The sequence below is a fragment of the Macaca nemestrina genome, chromosome 19 (genome assembly GCF_043159975.1).
Source record: "Macaca nemestrina isolate mMacNem1 chromosome 19, mMacNem.hap1, whole genome shotgun sequence".
In the NCBI taxonomy this organism is placed as follows: domain Eukaryota; kingdom Metazoa; phylum Chordata; class Mammalia; order Primates; family Cercopithecidae; genus Macaca; species Macaca nemestrina.
The window spans coordinates 17,475,714-17,499,314 of NC_092143.1; the positions used below are offsets into that span (position 1 = coordinate 17,475,714).

The 23,601-nt window shown below is 39.3% G+C and overlaps 1 protein-coding gene and 1 long non-coding RNA gene across 6 annotated transcripts in view; one reads left to right on the top strand and one right to left on the bottom strand.

Annotated features, from left to right (window-relative positions):
- LOC105477008 (PH domain and leucine rich repeat protein phosphatase 1) overlaps positions 1-23,601 on the bottom strand; it is a 267,523-nt gene that overhangs the window by 22,441 nt on the left and 221,481 nt on the right. Inside the window, exons 11-12 of the mRNA XM_011733306.3 lie at positions 15,440-15,640; positions 11,829-11,991 (exon numbers count right to left, since the gene is read on the bottom strand). Coding sequence (XP_011731608.2) covers positions 11,829-11,991; positions 15,440-15,640 — 364 coding nt within the window. The remainder of the gene's footprint in view (positions 1-11,828; positions 11,992-15,439; positions 15,641-23,601) is intronic.
- LOC105477006 (uncharacterized) overlaps positions 677-23,601 on the top strand; it is a 99,433-nt gene continuing 76,508 nt past the window's right edge. For 2 of the 5 annotated variants that reach the window (XR_011616828.1, XR_984392.3), the window contains exons 1-2: positions 677-790; positions 7,038-7,169. This is a non-coding gene — a long non-coding RNA (uncharacterized lncRNA). Of the gene's footprint in view, positions 791-1,508; positions 1,654-3,093; positions 3,147-3,512; positions 3,613-7,037; positions 7,170-23,601 lie in introns of those variants that run through there. The other 3 variants (XR_011616830.1, XR_011616829.1, XR_011616831.1) reach the window with 3 other exon arrangements.

The following is a 23,601-nucleotide window of genomic DNA, read 5'->3' on the forward strand; positions in this document are numbered from 1 at the left end:
TCAGGATCTTAAAAGTAGACAAAATCTTCCTTTTATTTGGAAAAATTCTCAAAGAACTTAAATCTAGTATGGATTGGGGAAGGGTAGAGATTGGGTAAAATGAAAACCTGTATTTTTGGATAAATATATTTTCATTAGACTTCAAACAACACAATGCTTTCACACAAAATGTTTCATACTGTTGCTTCCAAATAATAGCAATAAAAAATTGTATTGCCATTGTAAATCATCATATTTTATTATGAGAGCATTATAACCACATTATCCATAAAAAGCTGAGCAAAAAGAAAAGCTCAAAAAACATATCCTTAAATCTACCACCCTAACACAACCAGGGTTAGCATTCTGTTTTTGTTTTTTTTTTTTAGCATTCTGGTTTTTTTTTCTTATAGCCTTATTCATATATAATTTTTAAAAGCCTTAAAAATCTCAAACGTAGGTGCAATTTCATTACATTTCACTTACTCTTCTATCGCTCTACTGCAACCATTTTCCCCACCTTTATTCCCATCTGCTATGGTCTGAATGTTTGTTCCCCAAATTTTCATCATATGCTGAAACTTAATCCCCAACGTGACAGTATTAAGAAGTGGGGCCTTTGGGAGTGGATTAGGTCATAAGGGCTTTGCCCTCATGAATGGCATTGGTGGTCTCATAAAACAGACCCAGTGAGCTTGTTCACTCTTTCCACCAGACAAGCATACATGGAAGGAACTATCTATGAGAAATAGGGCCTCATCAGACCAAATCTGCTAGCACTCTCATCTTGGACTTCCCAGCCTCTAGAACTGTGAGCAAGAAATTTCTGTTGTTAATAAGTTATCCAGTCTAAGGCATGTTGTTAGAGCAGCCTGAATGCCCTAACATACTACCACCTTTCATAGCCCCATACTACTTCTAGTAGATGTACATTAATTTACTTAACCTCAATATTAATATTAGAGAAAACGGTCATCTCTTTTTTTTGCTTTGTTTTTTTTTTTTTCTCTTTTTCAATTATAAATAATGGTTACATCAACAGTCAACCAGAGTTTAATGAAAAACTGACACCCGATAATACTGGTTAATAATGGGACATGCTACCAACATAGTCAGTACACATCAGCAACGCAGGACAACAAATGGGGATATATACAATCTACTGAACACTGATGGGACAGGAAATAAAGAGCTAATAAGTGTGAGTAATTTAGGATGCAAGTAGTTGACAGAGACAAATTCAGAGTCAGAAAATGCCTTTGGTCAAGGATTAAAGGCATTCTGCAGCAATACTGAATTTTATGAAATTGGTAAAAATTTGTTCTACAGATATAAAATAGCTCATTCTCTAAATTATCAAATTATGAAATGAGTTCAGTAGGGTAACTAATTACTTATGAAGATAATGCTGGAGGCTGTAACGCAGACCTTCTTAGAGATGATGTTCCTGTGCCTCCCCTCTGCCCAGGACTGTCTGCTCCCCAAGGCTCCGTGACAGTCTTTGATTCACAGTCTTTGATTCACTGCAGCCGGTTCCTTTCCATCGAGCTCCACCACCCTGGACTGACCTGCGTCCCATTTCCCCTGGAAGGCTCCGGCTACACCGGAAATTTGCTTTTGGTCTTGCTTCCCTCGATGCACTCCTCGTATGCTGTCAGCCTCGTATGCTGTCAGGTTGGTTTCTCAGTGTGGTTTACTCCACCTGCTCACATTCCAGCTTCAGTCTGTCAGCCTGCTCCCAGGTGTCCTTCAACCCGACACCAAACTCCTCAGAATGTCCAACAAGGCATCCCCAACTTTGTACACTGGCTTCCTCACACTCCATGTTCCACCCATGCCAGAGTGCCTGCACCTCGTGCATGTGACATGCTTTCATCTGTCTGTGACTTTACACATGCTTCTCTCTGTGCTTGGAACCCTTTTCTTCATGCTTTTCTTGCTTTTTATCTGGTGCAATATGCCTGATTCCTCTTTTTTTTTTTTTTTTTTTTTTTTTGAGACGGAGTCTCGCTCTGTCGCCCAAGCTGGAGTGCAGTGGCCAGATCTCGGCTCACTGCAAGCTCCGCCTCCCGAGTTCATGCCATTCTCCTGCCTTAGCCTCCCGAGTAGCTGGAACTACAGGCGCCCCCCACTGCGCCCGGTTAATTTTTTGTATTTTTAGTAGAGACGGGGTTTCACTGTGGTCTCAATCTTCTGACCTTGTGATCCGCCCGCCTCGGCCTCCCAAAGTGGTGGGATTACAGGCGTGCGCCACCGCACCCGGCCCTGATTCCTTTTAAGACTCAACTCAATGCCAACTCTACTACACCCTGTTTTAATTAGGTGTCCCTTGTTATAATTATCTGCTTACTTATTTCTTCCATGAGACTATGACCTCCTGGAGGGCAGGGATTGCTGCTGTTTCTCCCCGGATATCCTAAGCGCAGTGCACTGGGAAGTGTAGATGCTCAACAAATGGTTTCATTAAAAGGATGAACAAATGAACAAATGATTGCCTGGCACGTAACAATTATTCTGTCAATGAATTTATGGAGGACTCTTGTAAGGTGCTTCAGTAATTAAATCTGCTAGGATGGGAACTGAGATACCAGTGCTTAGGTTAAGTTCAGCATAGAATAAATAGCATTGTAATGCAATTTTAATACATTTTAAATATCATTGTTTATTTCTACATAAGAATGCAACTATTTTCTTTAACAGCAGATAAGCAAAAACACCCTTTTATACTTCTGCACACAGGAAGGAGGTTTGTTCACAGAAATTATAGAAAGTTGAAAAAAAAATTACAGGATGTTGGTATCTGGTGCTGCCCTCCCGGTGTTAACACAGTGAGCAACACACTTAGAAGCACTCTGTCATGTTGTTTTAATAGTCCTCAACATAGGCTGACTGCTGAGGTACTCCACAAACACTTGTTGGCTGAATCATTATAATGGTTACCACTAAGCAAATAGAAAATATTTGAGTGAAACTGGAGGAAAAAAATGACACTTTATATTGTTAATATATGTACCTCTATGGTTAGTGTACTACAACTTTCTTAAAAATATATTAAATAGAATGTTAAATCTGGCTAAAACACAACTAAAAGAAAATTATCTTTCCCTCTTTCAGGCCCACTCTAGAATACAGCTAACAAAAATTACTTTGTTACAATCAAACTTCTGGTAAGAATACCCAAAAAATCATGCAACCCTCAGAAAAAGTGAGATAACTCATAGCTGAGAAGGAACTCTTGATTTAGAGGAAAATCATTACAAACAAATTTAGACAAGAGCATAAAAACGTCATTATATCTTAAAGAAAAAGAAATTCAATTTGATGTAGAGTTTAAGTATAACTATCACAAAAGCTGCATGGAGCCTATCTTTATTATGTTTTCTTCAGAACATTACCACAGAAACAGGCATATCAATGTTCATAGCAATGTATTATATATCATCTGCCAAACAGCTGCCTGTACTGCCTTGAAATGGCAACTTAACCTACTGGCTGCTAGATTCTGTAACACCCTACTTCCTTTCTTCCTGCAGACTATCCCCAGTCCACCACCTCCACCGTGCTCCCCAATGACACAGTCAGTTCCAAAAATGAGGATCCCAATCACAGTCTGGATTTCCTTGCCCTTGCAAGGTAAAAGCTGCTGGTGTATAACATATTTCCCTGCTGACTTCATAAGAAGTAAATAAATGCAAGTATTCATTTAAAAGAAATTAAGGATCTACAAATCGGCAGGCAATAAGCCAACATTAGGGACATACGGCGATGGCAGATACAGTCCCTGCCCTTGAGGAACTCCCAGGATAGTGGGGGAAATAAACAATACACCTTTAGCTGGTATGATCAACCAGGTCATAGCAGCAGAGGGACAGATAACAAGACCCCAGAGAGGCCTTTCCAGAGAAGATTTCTGTGCAGAATCAAAGTTAATCAGGCATGTGAGAACAGGTGGACATCTAGGGAGAGCTAATAGCAGGTACAGCAGGAAGGAGACAAGAATAACATTTGTGTGGCATATGAGGAAACTCGCTATGAGCGGTTGCTGAGGCTGGAGACTGTTGGGCCCCAGAGCAGAAGATAAGGCTGGACAGGCAGAGGGATCAGACAATGAACTGTGGATCCTATAGACTGTGTCTCATACAGAGGCAGTCTACATTGCCTCCCTTTCTTACGATGCTATAGGAAGCCGAACATTTCAGCTTAATAGTAAAATAAATATACACATATATGTACTATTTCTCAATATACAACTTTTAGTCAAATTCTCTTAAACTACTATACATTCCCGGTGTTATAAAAGGCTAAGTGATCCCTAACGTGGGACGTTCATACAACTAAGCAAGTTTATTAACTGAATAAGTCGGTCTGAACTCACCTTTTACCCCAAACACAGACCTGAGAGTCAAAGTGTAGTACTATTTTTCTGCATAAAATCGTATTTATGCCTGTGTGCAGTGGCTCACGTCTGTAATCCCAGCAGTTTGGGAGACTGTCATGGAAGGACTGCTTGAGGCCACAAGTTCAAGATCCACCTGGGTAACACAGCAAGACCATTTCTACATAAATTTTCAGAAATTAGCCAGGCTCCTGTTCACCTGGAGTCTCAGCTACTCACGAAGCTGAGGTGGGAGCTTTCTGTGAGCCAAGAAGTTGAGGCTGCAGTGAGTTATGATTGCACCACTGCACTCCAGCATGGGCAACAGAGCAAGACCTTATGATTTTTTTAAAAAACTCATATTTACATATAATTACTGAGAAATGTGCATTAATGTTTAAACTTCCTCACCTTATAGGAAGCTGCAAAGAAAGACCTTTAATCTCGTATAAAGCATTCCTTTTAAATTTACATACGGTGTCTCTATGATTTTCTCAACTGCATTTTAGATTTGGGAAACCTTGAAGAAACCTTGGGAAAAGATTTCTTAAAATTGGCAAGCATTTGAGGTGATAAAAATGACAAGCAGGGTAACAATCCTTAGTATTCTATTTGTTCAAATACAGAATTTCCTCAAACACTAAAACTAAGTTATCTGCAAATTTTGACTTTAAGAAAATGTATCCTGTATAAACTGGGCAATTTCTTTACATCATACACTTCTTTTTTTTTCCTCAAAGAGATAAGGTCTTGCCATGTTGCTCAGGCTGGTCTTGAACTCCTGGCCTCAAGCAATCCTCCAACCTCAGCCACCCAAAGTGTTGGGATTACAGGCATGAGCCACTGTGCCTGGCCCATCATCACTTCTTCAAATTGATTATGTGTGCCCTTGGGGGTACTCAATGGTATATTACAAAGTTATAGGATGCTTGGCACATGCATCTGGGGGCTTTAGTTTTACTCAGATTGAGGAGGGAAAGAGCCATTATTTTTACATTAAAACAAAGAGAAATGATAAAAAGTAGAACGTAAAATGAGCATGAATTTTTAGACTGAAAAAGATACATGAAAAGAAATTTATAGGTGATTCCAGGCGTCTCCCAGATTTCTGGGTGTGTGAGTGTACTTCCCTTTGCCCTCAGGGATCTGAAGAGCACCATAGTAACCACCTCACAGACTACTTCTTCTGAGGACTCTGAGTCATGGTGCTCCTTTCTCCAGAAGCCTCTCTAAAGAGATGCCTTCTAAAATGCATGAGCTCATGAAGGACTAATTGTTCGTCTGTATAGATACGTAACTTATTCCGTAAAATGTATGCAATATTTTGTTAGAATGGGCATGGCTCTGAATTTAGAAAGATCTGCTGAAACCAGAGTTAAAAACAAACACACACAAAACTACCCTGGGTTAACTCATTACACCAATTTTGAAAGAGAGAATATGCAGTCTTAACTTCCTGCTAGTCTGTTCCTGGTGAGGCTGGGTGCAGAGTGGCTTCAATGGCCACTTTCCAGTAGACACTGGTTGCTTCCTCTTTCCTTAGCCCTTGTATCGAGCCTTGTCTCAAACAGGAATTGACATTAGACTCCGCAACGGTTGGAACATTTCCTAAGTAACTATTACTTAACTTGATTCCAGCACCATAATAATGACTGCTCCTGGTTTCAGGTTTCTGGATAAGCATTATGCCAAGCTGATGTTTTTACGTCTATTAGGTCAACTACGCCACCCAACTGAAGTCTAAACTTGGTTCCTGACCTGTCTTCATATCCATTTCCTACTTCCCCAAGAATCAACCCACTTTCTTTCATCCATTCTGACCCAGTCATTTCCCCTTGTTCTTTGTGTCTTTGTGGCTGAGCTGATATTCTCTATTTCATTTGACTTTAGAGACAAGAACAACAAACAGGGCTTGTTGCCAGGCAAGCCAAGTCTGGCTACATGGTGACTATGGGATTGTAGTTTTCTCTGTAGCCGATTGAGAGCTGATCTATATTAAGTTTATTTTTTAAACTTCCTATAGCCATCGTCCTCAAGAGCATAGCATATTAAAACTCTTCATACTCTCTTTCCCAGTTAAGGTAACACAGATTTTAGATATGAGTTCACTCAACTTAGCCAAGCAGTTTATTACTGCATGGAACAAGCATGAAAATAATCTTCTAAAGATAATGAAAACATCTAAAAAGATGCATTCTTAGAATCAATAAGCCACAGGAACATGGAAATTTGACAAAGAAGTTGCTGATATGATGTTTAAATCCCAAATTACAAACTTCATTCACCGCATGTATCAACACTTATTTCACCTGCTTAAAATACACTTCAAAAAAGGGTTAGAACACCAGGCTCCAGCCTGGGTGACAGAGACCCTATGTCAAAAAAAGCGGGGCAAGGGTTTAGAATAGGTCACTATTTAGAAGTTACTCAACTAATAGCTTGGTTTTTGTTGCAAAATTACTATAATTACTAATGTGACTGCTATGCAGTTCAGTGGAAGGAGAAACAAGGGCCATATCCATGGCCACCTCTGCTTCTGAGGTTCCTCAGCCATGAGTAGCCTTAGCATGGACTTAGGTCCAGGTCCAGCCAAACCAAGTCTGGCATCTGGATAAGCATTATGCCAAGCTGATATTTTTACGTCTATTAGGCCGTGTGACTCAGCTCTTGTTTCCCTTACTAGATGATCGAGAGCTAATCTGTATCCAGAGGGAGGTCTGTCTGTTTTAGAACCAAAAGAGAACACAATCTACTCCAAGCAAAACTGGACTGGTGGTAGGAGTCTGGAAGATCAATGCGAAAGGGCTAAACAAAGGTGAGGACACTCGGGCTCACTGGAAAATTCTGAAAAACACGTTTTATTTTTCCTACTAATAACTTACATAACCTCCCTATCCAAATACAAAACACCTGATGATCACTTTACAGATCTCATTAGATATATCAAAATGAAAAAAATGCCAGTATTCAATTTTATCCAAGATTAGATGGTGCAAATAGTCTGTTTAAGGTCTACATGAGTAAGGGCCTAATTATTCAGATGTTTTAAAAACACATTTTAGCATACATCTCAGTATGGAGATTTGTTTGCTCTTTTAAACAGCAATTGTTTTTAAAACTTTGGTCACAAACCTATGAATAATCACTTTCTTTTAATGTCTGAAAAGATAACAATGCTTGGTGAAACTAGCTAGTTAATAACACCATGATCTTATCTCTTCTGAAATGCTATCTGCTAAGTTTTTAAAATTGCAAGGATCTTAATACCTTTATGAGATGCTTTATAAGTAACATCTATTGCACTTTATTTTCAAGAAACTGTGTGAATGTAATGTAGGGTTATTAACTCAATAATAAAAATTTCATACAGGTTGGAAAATCTCATCGTAGAAATGAAATTACTCCATTTACATTAAAAATATGCTTTAAGGCACAGTTTGCAATGAAGACTTTTATAGGTATATTTATCATTTAAGATACAACACAATTTTTACAAGAAATTTTCTTTTAGATATTCAAATATACATAAATATTTACATTGCAACTTAAAATATTCTCATATAAACATAAAAACATCAATTCGGAGTTCTGAAATAATATAACTACTATCTTTTTCAAGAATATTATCTGTCCAGGGCTGAAACATGCATATGTTTATACATAAAGGATACCTGATGTTCTTCAGTCCCCCAAAAAACCCCAACAAAACTTATATCTACTGGTAATGGAAGAGCTCAATCTGAAAGAATGGATATTGTTAACATAAGAAAAATGCTAAGGTGTAATAGCTGGGGGGAAAATCAATCAAAGAGCAAAAAAATGGAAACCATTTAAAAATATGGGAAGTAAAACTGAAAAGGAGTTGTAAAGCAGGGTACAGAGAGAAGACAACAGGGGAAGGAATTCAACAGCAACAAAGGTACTGATTCTGTAATCCAGGAATCCAAGCAAGAGTCTAGAAGAGGATTAGTTTTCATACAGCAAAATTTGTATTTTGCAAAATCTAGTTAAAATCTAAAAACATTTAATTTCTTTCTTTTTTTTTTTTTTTGAGATGAAGTCTCACTCTGTCATCCAGGCTGGAGTGCACTGGTATGATCTCGGCTCACTGTAGCCTCCCCTGCTCAGGTTCAAGTGATTCTCCTGCCTCAGACTCCTCAGACTGAGTAGCTGGGACTACAGGAACGTGCCACCACACCCGGCTAATTTTTGTATTGTTAGTAGAGACGGTGTTTCACCATGTTGGCCAGGTTGTTATTGAAAGCCTGACCTCAGGTGATCCACCTGCCTCGGTCTCCCAAAGTGCTGGGATTATTGGCGCGAGCTGCCATGCTTGGCCTAAATTTCTATTTGTATTTTATTTATTTATTTATTTGAGACGGAGTTTTGCTCTTGTTGCCCAGGCTGGAGTGCAGTGTTGCAATCTTGGCTCATTGCAACCTCTGCCTCCCGGGTTCAAGCGATTCTCCTGCCTCAGCTTCCTGGGTAGCTGGGATTACAGGTGCCCGGCTTATTTTTGTATTTTTAGTAGAGACAGGGTTTCACCATGTTGGCCAGGCTGGTCTCGAACTCCTGACCTCGTGATCCACCTGCCTTGGCCTCCCAAAGTGCTGGGATTACAGGCGTAAGCCACCAAGCCCGGCCTCTATTTGTATTTTAAACCAGATATTTAAACAAACAAAAAACCCCAGAACAAGAATCTAAATCTACATTTAAGAATTTACAACATTAAAAGACGGGTACAGACACTAAGACGAGCAAATAGGAGGTTTAATCTTGAGACTCTCACTTTCTCTTGTGCTGGAATTTCACCTGCACCACACATAAGAGACCAGTTTAACCACCCCCGGTAAAAGATGACACCGCACAGCCACTATGTCAAGTAATGGGCAGCTGAGGAACCCCTGGAAGGTCTAGCTGACAACATCTTTCCTGTGCTGAAGGCAAATAAACAATTTGCCTAAGTAATAAATTTCTTGGATTTTGTTGAGCTTCAGCCAAAATAGTTGCTCTATATAATCAACATTACAGATGAACCACAGTGAGGGCATGTGTTGATTAATAATGGCTAACATTTAGGGAGTTCTTCCTATGTGACACTCCTATTTCAAATGCTTTACATGTATTACTTCATTTCATCTTCACAACAATACTATAAAGAAAGTACCAATTCTTTTTTTTTTAATTAAATTTAATTTAATTTATTTATTTATTTTGAGACGGAGTCTCACTCTGTCACCCAGGCTGGAGTGCAGTGGCCGGATCTCAGCTCACTGCAAGCTCCGCCTCCCGGGTTCACGCCATTCTCCTGCCTCAGCCTCCCAAGTAGCTGGGACTACAAGCGCCCGCCACCTCGCCCGGCTAGTTTTTGTATTTTTAGTAGAGACGGGGTTTCACCGTGTTAGCCAGGATGGTCTCGATCTCCTGACCTAGTGATCCACCCGTCTCGGCCTCCCAAAGTGCTGGGATTACAGGCTTGAGCCACCGTGCCCGGCCAATTCTTTTCTTTATTTAACATACGAGGAAACAGAGCAGTGAATTTTCAGCTGGGATCCAACTGGAGGTCTGTCTCCCTTCAGAGCACTGCTCTTCCTCAATGTGAAAGTTGCTACACAGAAAGTAAAAATTCTGGACATTTTTTTGTTGTTGTTTGTTTTTTGAGACGGAGTCTCGCTCTGTCGCCCAGGCTGGAGCGCAGTGGCGCGATCTCAGCTCACTGCAAGCTCTTCCTCCGGGGTTCATGCCATTCGCCTGCCTCAGTCTCCTGAGTAGCTGGGACTACAGGTGCGAGTCACCAAATGCGGGTAATTTTTTATATTTTTAGTAGAGATAGGTTTTCACTGTGTTAGCCAGGATGGTCTCGCTCTCCTGACCTCGTGATCCGCCCGCCTTGGCCTCCCAAAGTGCTGGATTACTGGTGTGGGCCACCGCGCCAGGCCAAATTCTGGAAATTTATAACAAACATCTTAAAATGCCACTGTGATGTATGAGATAGTGTTCTTAAAGCCCAAGGTAAAACATTTCGTGACTTAAAGCACACATGCACATACATGCGTGCGCGCACACACACACACACACACACAATGGCTTGTACACATCTCAACCATATAGATGTGTAAAAACTGTTGGGATAAAAAGTTATGCAAGCCGGCCAGGAGTGGTGGCTCACGCTTGTGATCCCAGCACTTTGGGAGGCCGAGGCGGGTGGATCATCTGAGGTCAGGAGTTCAAGACCAGCCTGGCCAACATGGTGAAACTCTGTTTCTACAAAAAATTACAAAAATTAGCTGGGCATGGTGGCGGGCGCCTGTAACCCCAGCTACTCGGGAGGCTGTGGCGAGAGAATCGCTTGAACCCGGAAGACAGAGGTTGCAGTGAGCCAGTATTGCACCATTGCACTCCAGCCTAGGCAACAAGGGTGAAACTCCATCTCAAAAAAAAGAAAAAAAAAAAAAGTTATGCAAGCCATTTAAAATGTCTTCAAATGTCTATTCGCTTTCTTAATCTGAAACACAAGGTTTATATCAGGAAGTGCCTGGAAAGTGAAGAATGGCTAAGTTGGACTACTCTTGTTCCCTGTTAGGAGATTAGAATATGCTCCAAGTCTGTAACCACCAAATTATTTTTCATTAAGCATAAAATCGATAACTAGAAATGCTAAGATACAAATGAAAAACTACATTGTATATAAAGAACTTTTTACTTCTGTACCATTTCCCTGCCAAAAAAGAAACAAAATAGGAACACATGGTTGTTACATGGCTTTCATTCTAGTGAACTGGTTTCATCCCATGAGTCTACCTCAAGTCAGCAGTCAGGACTTGCAGACTACCTCTGCTACCAATCTGCTGTCTTAATTTACACAGATCTCTTCACTTTTCAGCACCTCAGTGTCCTTACCTATCAAATGACAATAATATCTGATCTGCCAATTTCATTCAGTTGAAATCAATGTTTGGTGACAGCAATGACGCTTTGTCTATATAGGGAATTACCACTAGTGGGCTACGATAGTGGGGTGTGCTATTTAACTAGATGAGTTGGTGGGGAGGGATGTGTAGTGGTACTGTTAACTTTTTCAAACTGCGATTACACCAGCCTCATCCTTTGAGCCTCATAACCACCCTGGAAATGAGTGGAACAACTATTAACAGATAAAGAAGTACAGGGTGGCTATGTGGGTAGCCTCATGTCATACTGTAAGTTAGGGACTGAGCCTAGAAATCCAATTTTCCCAAAACGTGCTCCAGTGTTTTGCTTTTTTTTTTTTTTTTTTTTTTTTTTTTTTTTTTTTTTTTTAACTCTGCTGACTCAACAGTGTAGCCCATTGGTTAGGAAGGAGGAAGTAAGGGCTAATGGGGGCCTCCATTCTGAATAAATCCAACAAAGATGCAAACGTCCTGAGTTGATGAATTAGCAAGTGAACTCTCTTTGCTGACCTGAAAGCCAGAGTTTATGAAATGAAACCACATACCTTGATCTCTGGGAGCTGCATAACTTCAGGAAAGACCTCGATGCAGTTGGAGTGAGCAATCACAGTGTGCACGCGCCTGCAATTCATGATCGTTGTTGGGATGGCTTTCAGCTTATTCCCACTGAGATCAATTTCTTCAAGTTCCTCCAGTTTCGCCATTTTACTAAAAAAAGAGAAAATAAAGCAATTTAAAAGAAAATAATATATGATGAGAATCAAAGGATGAATTAAATTGCTATGACTTTAAGGATTCATTTGTAACAGTCATTTTTACAAACAAGACCATTTTTTCACTATCATTTTGGAGTACTGAAATATTTTAACACCTCCTTTCCCACTACAGAACAAAAACTATTCAACTCTTCAAATTGTCAACAAGAAGGAAAATGGGTGCCTTTTTCCTCCTAAAAGTCTGTGTGGAAATTAAGTTACCCTGGCAATAATCACGTTACTGTATAGCTTGGTCTGAACACTAATGAAAATACTACTGAAATGGGTCAAAAGCCAGCATTAATCCAATATAACTGCCTTAAAAGAGCTCAGAGAATATGATTTCTTTGTAGTGGCACTGAAAACTCAAGGGGGAGGTAGAGAACAGATCTATAGTTCATATTAAGATAAGCTTTTTCTTCAACCTCCACTCCCCCAATTCCTCTGACATCACTGATGAATACAAAGTGGTGGTAAGGAGCAAGGGGTGTTAAAAGCCCATATGGATCACCTCTTCGACTTCTGGCAGAGCGCAAATTCACACCAGGGCCAAAAGACATTTCTCTCAATTGTTGCTAAACATCTACCAAGAAGGAATCTCTCCAACCTTATCTAATAATATGTTCTAATGTAATTAATTTAATATTTCTGTTTAAGAATGTCTTTTATTGTTCAATCTTCCTCATCTATAATCTTCATCAATAATTACAATAGCTAAAGAAAAATTCCAGAATCAGGGTTTCTTGCATTCTTTATAACTTTGAAAGAAAAACCAACACCTCCACCTCTGCAATCACTGTAATAGTATCTGGCACTGTTTTGACCCTCTTTCCACTCCAAGAAGCACAGGATTCCCCATTAGTGTGACTCAGACTCATAAGGTGAATAATAGTTTAAATTTTTTGGTATCATTTCTACCTGTTACAGTTTCATTTGTCACAGTACACTTTTAAACAATTTAACAAAAAAAAACTGTATTATTTTTCTGTCATATTTCAAATATAAAGATTATCTTGTTGATAAGATACAGTAAAAACTAAGTTTTTATCTTATGAAGTCAGACTTTTTAATATCATATACAACCAGTATGGTATCAGAATATACTACAAACAATCTGTACACAGACTATGAAGTAATTCATCTATGATAGCCCGAATTTCTAAGAATATTATTTAAATATGCTGTCATCATATTTTGAAAGAAATATAGTGCTATGGTTTGGATTATTTGTCCCCTCCAAATCTCATGTTGAAATGTGATTCCCAGGCCGGGCGCGGTGGCTCAGGCCTGTAATCCCAGCACTTTGGGAGGCCAAGACGGGCGGATCACGAGGTTAGGAGATCGAGACCATCCTGGCTAACACGGTGAAACCCCCTCTCTACTAAAAAATACAAAAAACTAGCCGGGCGAGGTGGCGGGCGCCTGTAGTCCCAGCTACTCGGGAGGCTGAGGCAGAAGAATGGCGTGAACCTGGGAGGCAGGGCTTGCAGTGAGCCAAGATTGTGCCACTGCACTCCAGCCTGGGCGACAGAGCGAGACTCCGTCTCAAAAAAAAAAGAAATTTGATTCCCAATGTTAGAAGTGGGGCCCAGTAGGGGGTATTCAGGTCATGGGAGCAGATACCACATGAATGGTTTGATGCCCTTCCCATGGTAATAACTGAATTCACATGCTGTGCATTCACACAAGACCCTGGCATCTCTTTTGCCCTCTCTCTCACCATGTGACACAATGGCTCCCCTTCACCTTCTGCCATGATTGTAAGCTTCCTGAAGACTCACCAGAAGCAGATGCCAGCCCTGTGCCTTGAAACTAATGGGTAATGGTGCATGAAAAATGATTAAAAGCACAGAAAACAGGCCCCCAGAAGAAAAAGTTAAAGAAATGTCCAACTCACAACATAAAAAGAAGGTGGCAAAAGATGTGAAGACAAAATGACTAGATGGTGGTCACGTTCTTTAATTCAGCAACCATTTAAGTGTGGGCCTTGTGTGAAATGTGAGGCTGAGGGAAACAGCAAGGTCACAGACCCAGCTCTTAAGGTGCTCTGGTTTGCAGGGGAGCTACTGAGCCACATCACAACCACAGGGAGACAGAATTCATTCCTAGATGGATTTTTTACAAGGTGTGTTAAAAGTTTCTCTCCACTCAGCGTGGGTGATTACACCTGGCATGGGTCACTGGGGGTATATCCTCAGAATTAGAGCTGATGATCCTTTCCTCTGCAGGGTTTAGACATTCATCATCTGAAAGAAGACAATGAGCCCTTTCAGATAGGTTGCTGTTATGTGATTATCATGGTTTTTTCCAAAAATATAATTTCCCCATTCCATAGTGAAGTAAAAGTAGATGGAAGTAAGCATAAAATATTTTAATCATTAATGTCAAATGAGGAGGAAAGTAAGTATTTCATTACGCCAAAAACAGAGCAATACTTTAAGTCAACACATACATGGGCCTTCCTTCTTAGCAAGGGCTTGAATAGAGTGGTAGCCCTGAAGGCAGCAGAGGGAGGCTATGACAGTGTTTTGGTCTAGCCCCAGTGCTGAGTTACAGTTACCACAAGCAGAATACCAGAAGGGTTAGTGTTTGCTTCTTTGATGCGTGGGTGTGTGTTTCAAGCCCTAACTTGTTAGATGGATAAAAGCCAATGAAATGGAAACAGGGTAAATCCTCATGGCAGGCTCAGCACATAGATTCACTCAAAGCTAGATATAATGTCACCGCTCCCCAAAAATTAGAAATTAAAGTAAAAACAAATTAAAAATGGACTCTTTTGAGCCATAATTTGCAATGTTACAGTTTCTATGGTAGTAGAGTCTACCACTGCTCTGTACATCATAAGTATGAATATAAAAGTTGGTAGATAATGAAGGATTTTCAGGTTCCTGGTTTACATTCTAATTCCCACATACCCTATTAGGTTAATGTTTTTGGAAACTTTATTATTTACTTTATTTTTTAATAGATAGGGTGTCACTATGTTGCCCAGGCTAGTCTCGAATTCTTGAGCTCAAGTGACCCTCCCACCTCAGCCTCCTGCGTAGCTGGGACTACAGGCACGCACCGCCACACCTGGCTCTAGGATAATAGTTTTTTAAAAAATTAATCTGACTGGTTAAAAAGAAGTAAAAGAAAAAACATACCTGCTAAACAACACATTTTATTTCAAAATCTTAAGAACATTCTTGTGATTAGGTCTTTGGACACGTATGAGGAAAACCAATCTACTTCTCTTCAGGGAAATGTCATCACAGCTTATATAAAGGAAACTGTGAATGGAGCAGGAACAAGGAAACAAACTTGATATCACCTGGGAAATAAATATTTCAGCTTTCATCTTTCTATGAATACACTTTGAGAAACCCAATTCAGAACACAGCTTTACGATTCTCCTTTACCTTGCTGGAAAACTCTGAAGTCGGTTATAGGCCATGTGAAGGATCTTCAAATGCGGGTGTCCCGTTAACAAGGGCACACATTTGTCTGTGAGGCTGTTATTTGTCAAATACAACTCTTGTAAGATACTGTTTGTCTCTTCAGAAAGCGTGGCTGGAGGAAGGCTTTCCAGTTTGTTCGCAGATGCGTTCAGGAATCTCAGGCTACAATGACAAAATGTAACAAAACGCTATTGAAAAGTCACAAAACTCCTCAAGAAACCTAGAAGCTTTGATACCAGGCATATTAGAAGCTGGGATTAGAAACATGAATTGAAAAGACAAGCCCTGGCTTCAAGAAGTTCAGTTAGCAAGTATTTGTATCTGTGATCCATTAACTATGATGAACACAATAGCTATCTATATGTATTAAATACAGAGATACAATCAAGTTTTATGGAAGCACAAAGTTAAGAGGAAGGCAATTATTTCTATAGTTGGCGGGGAGTGGAAGAGAAAGTGATATGGTAAAGTTAATATTCTGACTTAAGGAAGAGAAAAACAATTTCCTATTTTGTAATCAAAAGTTCTTGCTAAAGCAGGAGGATGCCAGGAGTTTCAGACCAGCCTGGGCAACAAAGTAAGATCCTGCCTCTATAAAAATTAGGTGAATAAATAAATAATAAATGGTTCTTATAGTAATAAAACAGGTATTAGATCACAATACAACTAAATCACATAGTGACTTGAGTCCTCTTCAGTATAAGGTCCAATGCACATTTTACTGACTTTCACAAGTGCAGGAGATAATTTGCTCTGTCTTAAAACAACATAATATGATGTAGCAATGAGAATAAAGAACTAAAACAGCATGTATCAACAGGATGAATCTCACAAACATATAATGACCAAAAGAAGCCAGATAAAAGAGGAGACCCACTGTATGATCCCATAACTACATAAAGTTCAAAGTCAGGCAAAATTACTCTGTAGTAACAGAAGTCAGGATGGCAGTAACTCTTAGGTGGGGAGGGAAAGGAGGCAGTATCCAGGAGATGGCATGTAACGTTTCAAATATCATAATGTTCTTAGGTAGGGAGGGAAAGGAGGCAGCATCCAGGACAGGGCGTGTAACATTTCGAATATTGTAATGTTCTTAGGCAGGGAGGGAAAGGAGGAAGCATCCAGGAGAGGGCGTGTAAGGTTTCAAATATTGTAATGTTCTTAGGAAGGGAGGGAAAGGAGGCAGTATCCAGGAGAGGGCGTGTAACGTTTCAAATATTGTAATGTTCTGTTTCTTAGTCCAGATGCTGGTTACACAAGTGTGTTCACTTTGAGATGATGCATCAAGTGCTACACTTATGATCTGGCCACTTTTCTGTACTTATATTGTACTTAAATAAATTTCACATTAAAACAAACAATATACGTGCTGCCACAGTTTCCAGATGCTAGAGTGAAAAGTGGATAAAGCATAAAGAATGGTTTTATAACTAAGATAACAAATCGTCAAAAACAATAAATAAAAAATCTTTCACGGTGATTGTGAAATGTAGTTAAACGCACAATGCAAAGCTGGGGAATGGCAACAAATCCTTGCTGTGATCAGGTTCCAAATCACTCCAAAGGGACGGACTGTGTCACACTCAGGAGTCAGAGATGACCCTCCTGATTCATGACGAATGTCCAACTGTGCAGCTGCAGCAGGTGGGAAAGAGACAGTGCTCAGTACATAGGACCTGCCTACAAGAGTTAGAAGGGTCAAATCTCCCATGCCTCTCTCTGGCCCCCAGATCAACCCTGTTGATGAGCCACACTATTCCCTCACTTCAATCACTTTGGTTTGAAATTTTCACCATTCAATTCAGGACTATTCTGCCATTTCTTAAAAAAAAAAAGAAGAAGAAGAAAATCATCCTTAAAAATAATACAAAATACCAAGCACAGTTATTTTTAATCTTGGATACGGAAAAAAAAGGCTATTAGGAGTCCTCACCAGGACTGTCACTCCAAGCTCTCAGTCCACTAATTTAAAACTCTTCAATCTCATATAACCCCTTCAACACACAAACACCAACTCCATTACTTATCTGAGGAAAAGCAGCTTCCCCAAAATAGAACATTTTCCATTAAAGAAACACGTATTCCGTTGACATTAAAAAAAAAAAGGAAGTTAGAGAAGGGCTGTCCAGACCATAAATAGTCATGGGAAATTATAGTCGTGTGTGCTACAGAGAAGGAAATAAAGGTCACTCTTGCAGTTTCTGAAATGGTTTGGAACTAGGAAGGAAACAAGTTTCAGCACCATAGTTGTTTACCATTGCTGTTTAGAGTATTTTTATAAGTCTGTCTCTTTAGACCCCATTTAGACCACCTAATTTCCTGTTAAGAATTTCTTTAGTGTAGCATTAGGATAAATTACAATGTAAGAAACAAATTTTATTGCCCTAAAATATCATGGACTAGTGTTGGGCTGGGAAATTATATAAAATAATTTCATTAAAATAGAATTCTCAGCTGGGCGCAATGGCTCACACCTGTAATCCCAGCACTTTGGGCAGCTCAGGTGGGTGGATCACCTGAGGTCAGGAGTTTGAGACCAGCCTGGCCAACATGGTGAAACCCCCAGTCTCTACTAAAAATACAAATATTAGCTGGGTCTGGTGGCAGGTACCTGTAATCCCAGCTACTCGGGAGGGTGAGGCAGGAGAATCACTTGAACCCAGGAGGCAGAGGTGAGCCAAGACTGCACATTGCACTCTAGCCTGAGCAACAAGAGCAAAACTCTGGCTCAAACAAAACAAAAGAAAAAGAAAAAAGACAAAAATAGAATTCTCTAGGAAATATGTAGTTACACACACACACATATACACACACATGAGACAGATAAAACAAAGTGAATTCATGTTTGCATACTTTTCAGGCCAGAAAAAGAGGGAATGTTTTAAAAACAGACAAGTGAATGTTCATCTAGAAAGCTGCCAAGCAACTTAAAAAACCCCTCATGGCATCTGAATAAAGAGAGGAAAGTGATTTCCTCAAAGATTTATCCTCTCATCTTTTTGAAATTTGTCTGTAATTAAGGAACTATATACCTTTTATGCAAAATTAAGGGGGAAACTGCCAGCATCATCCGCCTCCAAGAAATGAAACTAGTTAGCTGAAACCACATGAAGTGGTTCCAAAGGACATCATCTGAACTGCATGAAGTCTCACTTAATCACCTTGTTGGTTAATAGCCAAAGGGCAAACAACTGGACTAAAAATATTTTTTATTATCACAGTATCAGGAAAATTAAATTCAATACCCATTCACTTAAGCCATTCTTCCTAAAACCTCACGTTTCAGCAAGAGACAACTTAAATTGCTTTAATAGTCTACATTTCATCCTTCCACCAGAATGAACGAATACTTTAGCAAAGTTTCTCCAGGATGGATAACAATTTTAGTAAATAAATAGGCTCCTGAACCTCACACTCTGCTTTCAATCTTGCAAAAAAGCTAAATTGTTAAAGGGCTGAGTCAGGTCTCAACTCACTATGATATGATAACTATCCTCAAGCTTCTTCCTTACAGAATTTTGTAATAACTATACTATAAAAAGATGGTTTAATGTGCCAACAGCTGTTTCATGCTTCATCTATATAACATTTTCACTATGCAATCCTCTTCTAATTAGAGAAAAAGCAGTAACCTATCACCATTTTCTTTTCATTTGTAAGGTACTCTGTGGATATCACAGATCTTTCCTTCTTCTTCTTCTTTTTATTTATTTTTCTTTTTTGACAGAGTCTTGCTCTGTTGCCCAGGCTGGAGTGCAGTGGCATTTGGCTCACAGCAACCTCTGCCTACTGGGTTCAAGCAATTCTCCCACCTTAGCCTCCCGAGTAGCTGGGATTACAGGCATGCACTACCATGCCCAGCTAATTTTTGTACTTTTAATAGAGAGAGGGTTTCACCATGTTGGCCAGGCTGGTCTCGAACTCCTGACTTCAAGTGATCCACCTGCCTTGGCCTCCCAAAGTGCTGGGATTACAGGTGTGAGCCACTGCACCCGGTCACTATTTTCTATCTCATTTGATTTTTCCATCATCCCAGAAATATACCCTCTCATATTTCACAAAAGACAGAAATCAAAGTGGAGAAAGTCACATTATTTGGCAATGGCTCAACAGTAACTAGTGGCAGAGACAGAAATAAAACTCGGATTTCATCAATCTCAAGTCCACAGTTTTCTATCATGTGTCTCCAAAATTCAAATGTAGAAAAATAATTATAAAAACCTTTTTGTGGGGACTTTTTTTTTTTTGAGATGGAGTCTCGCTCGCCTAGGCAGAAGCACAGTGGCGAGATCTCGGCTCACTGCAAGCTCCGCCTTCTGGGTTCACGCCATTCTCCTGCCTCAGCCTTCTGAGTTGCTGGGACTACAGGCGCCCGCCCACCATGCCCGGCTAATTTTTTTGTATTTTTAGTAGAGACAGGGTTTCACCGTGTTAGCCAGGATGGTCATAGGTCCTTTTTTTTCTAAAAGAGCTGGAGGGTCAAGCTGGGCACCTGCATGTAATGTGAAGACCACGTGTGCACAGCATTTCAAACTCAATTCTTATAACAAGTTAGTAAATAGCACAGTACTCAAGAACTTCTCTCAGCATAAAGTTCAAAAGCTGCAGAGAAAAGACACACAGATATGGTTCCTGCCCTAAAGTGTTTGGAAAGTCACCCGCAACAGCAGTGAGACAAATCCATTTCCTGCTTCTTGAGCAACTGCTCTGCTCTCCTTGGCACATTCTGTCCATTTGACTCATTTATATTTTTTTGTTTTGTTTGCTTTTTAGTAATTTCCAACACACTCTTAAATTTTACAAATTCTCTCTTTGAAACAGGGCACAGGATTTGGTACCATAACAGATTTACCTATTTGTAGACACACTATACACCATTAAAAATCCATATGGTCACAACTGTGTAACCCCAGCAACTCTTACTTTTAGGCAACCCTCTGATTTCTGTCTCCAAAGCATTCCAGAAGTGTAAACATTCTAAGTTTCTTATTATTGCTTGTTTTTACAACAAAGTACTTTTGACAGTTTCATCTATCTTCACAAGGCTGACACTTCACGTTGTATTTCATTATCAGGCCTCCTCAGTCTCCTCCAGTCTTATTATCTTAAATGACCTTGATGTTTTTGAAGTGTACTCGACAAATATTTTGTAAAATGTCTCTCAATTAGGTTCACGTTTCATCATCATTAGGTTCATTTCATCATACATCAGGATGTATGTGACGCTAATGTCTTATTATTGGAGACATTAACTTTGATTACTTGGTTAAGGTGGTGTCTGCCAAGCATCTCCACTGCAAAGTTATAATTTTTTCTTTTGTAATTAAACGTGTGGAGAGATCATTTGAGACTATGAAACTCTTCTGTTTCTCATACTTTTGCCCATTAATTTAGCATTTCTGCTTGCGACAATTATTTCTGTGTTGTTTTCCAAATGATTTTTCTATTTTCATGATTCCCTCTACTTACAGTTTGTTAAACGGAATTATCCTGCAAGAGCTCTCCCAATTTATTCACCCAATTACTTGTTTTACTTCAGTATGGTCATATATTTATTTATTTTATTCTGCTGGATAGAATTCATTACAATCATTGCGTACTTTTTGTTCACATTACGTGGCAACTGGGAGCTCCTTCAAGTTGACTCATGCATCCTTTGACATGCTCCCATCATTTTGTGAGCATTTCTTTACTTTTGGGCTCATCTTGTGTTCAGCCTCCTCTAGCCCTACACTCAATCCTGTTTCCAAGGACACCTTACTCCTTTTGTTGAAGAATGATACTTAAAAAGCAGTCTTTTTATTTTATTTTATTTTATTTTTTTGTGAGATGGAGTCTTGCTCTGTTGCCCAAGCTAGAGTACAGTGGCCTGATCTTGGCTCATTGCAACCTGGGTTCAAGTGATTCTCCTGTCTCATCCTCCCAAGTAGCTGAGATTACAGGCATGCACCACCAGCCCGGCTAATTTTTGTATTTTTAGTGGAGACAGGGTTTTGCCATGTTGGCCAGGCTGGTCTCAAACTCCTGACCTCGGGTGATCTGCCCACCTTGGCCTCCGAAAGTGCTGGGATTACAGGCAGGAGCCATGGAGTAACCAAGGTCTTGATGTTAGATATACTTCCTGGTACTGGAGTGTCACTACTTCTAGGCCTTCTTCTCGGCAGAAAGAACTAAAACATACATGTTTAGCTGTCTGGTAAGGTTTGTCTCTCCCTTGTATTAACAGTTTCACTTTTTCAGTGTTTTCCTGGCTATTCTTACATGATTCTTTTAACCATATGAACAGTAGCATCAATTTGTCTAATGTGATTATAAAAGCATTTTGGTATTTACATGATGATTGTGTTAAATTTGCAAAGTAATCTACAAAAAACTGATTATCTTAATAATATTAAGTCATCCTATCCAAGAACAAGGAATATTGTTCCATTTGTTCAAATTTGCAAATTTCAGAAGTGTTTTAACGTTTTATTCATATAGTTTTTGCACATTTCTTGTTTATTCCTAAGTATTTAATCTTCTTTGATGCTATTTTAAATGGGATTTTCACTACCAATACAATATGTCTTCCAATGGCTGTGTCTGTGTATACAAAGGCTTTTGATTTCTGCATATTAACTTTATATCCTGCTACTTTATTGAAATGTTTTGTTGTCTGAATTCATTTATCAGTGATTCTCTAGGGTTTTCCAAGTATACTATCATGTTAACTGCAATAGAGATAGTTTATCTCCTTTACCAAAGCTCATGCCTCTAACTGATCTTTTCTTGCCTAATTACCTGGCTAATATATCTAATATAACACTGAATAAGAGTGAAAATCATGGGCATTCTTGTCCTGTTACTGATCTTAGTAGAAATACCACTGGGGTTTCCCCATTAAAAAATTGGCTTTAGGACTAAGTGTGTGTATATATAATGTTAAGGAAGTAGCCCTCCATACCTGAGGTACTATTGTCCTTATTTTTTTATTAACAGCTTTATTGAGATATAATTCCTAATTCACAAATGGCTACACGTTGTTTGTCCACACATCAGCTGAGGAACATCTGGGTTGTTTTCATTTTGGGGGTGAGTTAAGTTCAAGTACATGTATATTTTATTTTAGGTTCAGAAGGTACATGTGCAGGTTTGTTAAATGGGTAAATTGTGTAATGCTGGCATTTAGGCATCACCCAAATATTTGGGTACCACCAAATAGTACCCAATAGGTAGTTTTTCAAACCTTATATCCCTTACCCCTTTCAGAGTCCTCAGTGTCTCCTGTTTCCAGCTTTATGGCCATGTGTATACACTGTTTAGCTCCCATGTATTAAGAATGTGTAGTATTTTTCTGTTTCTGTATTAATTCACTGAGGATAACATCTCCAGCTGCATCCATGTTGCTGCAAAGGACATAATTTTGTTCTTTTTTATGGCTGTGTAGTATTCCATGGTATATATGTGCCATATTTTCTTTATCTAACTCACCACCGAGGGGTACATAGGTTGATTCCATGACTTTGCTATTGTGAATAGTGTTGCAATAAACATATGAGTGCAGGGAAAATTTCTTTTTGATAAATGATTTCTTTTCCTTTGGGTACATATTCAGTAGTGGGATTGCTGGGTGGAATGGTATTTCTATTTTTAGTTCTTTGAGAAATCTTCATACTGTTTTCCATAGGGGTTGAACTAATTTACATTCCTAACAACGATGTATGAGTGTTCTCTTTTCTCCATATCCTTGATGACATGTGTTATATTTTGACTTAATAGTCATTCTGACTGGTGCGAGATGGTATCTCATTATGGCTGAAACTTGCATTTCTCTGATGATTAGTGATGTTGAGCATTTTTTCATGTTTGCTGGCAGCCAGAAGTGTCTATTCATGTCCTTTGCTCACTTTTTAATGGGGTTGTTTCTTATTTGAGTTTCTTATAGATATTTGTCCTTTGTCAGTTGCATAGTTTGCAAATATTTTCCCCCATTCTGCAGATTGTCTGTTCACTCTGTTGTTTCTTTTGCTGTGCAGAAGCTCTTTAGTTTAATTAAGTCCCATTTGCCAATATTTGTTTTTGTTGCATTTGCCTTCGAGGTCTTAGTCATAAATTCTTTGCCCAGGCCAATGTCCAGAGGAGTT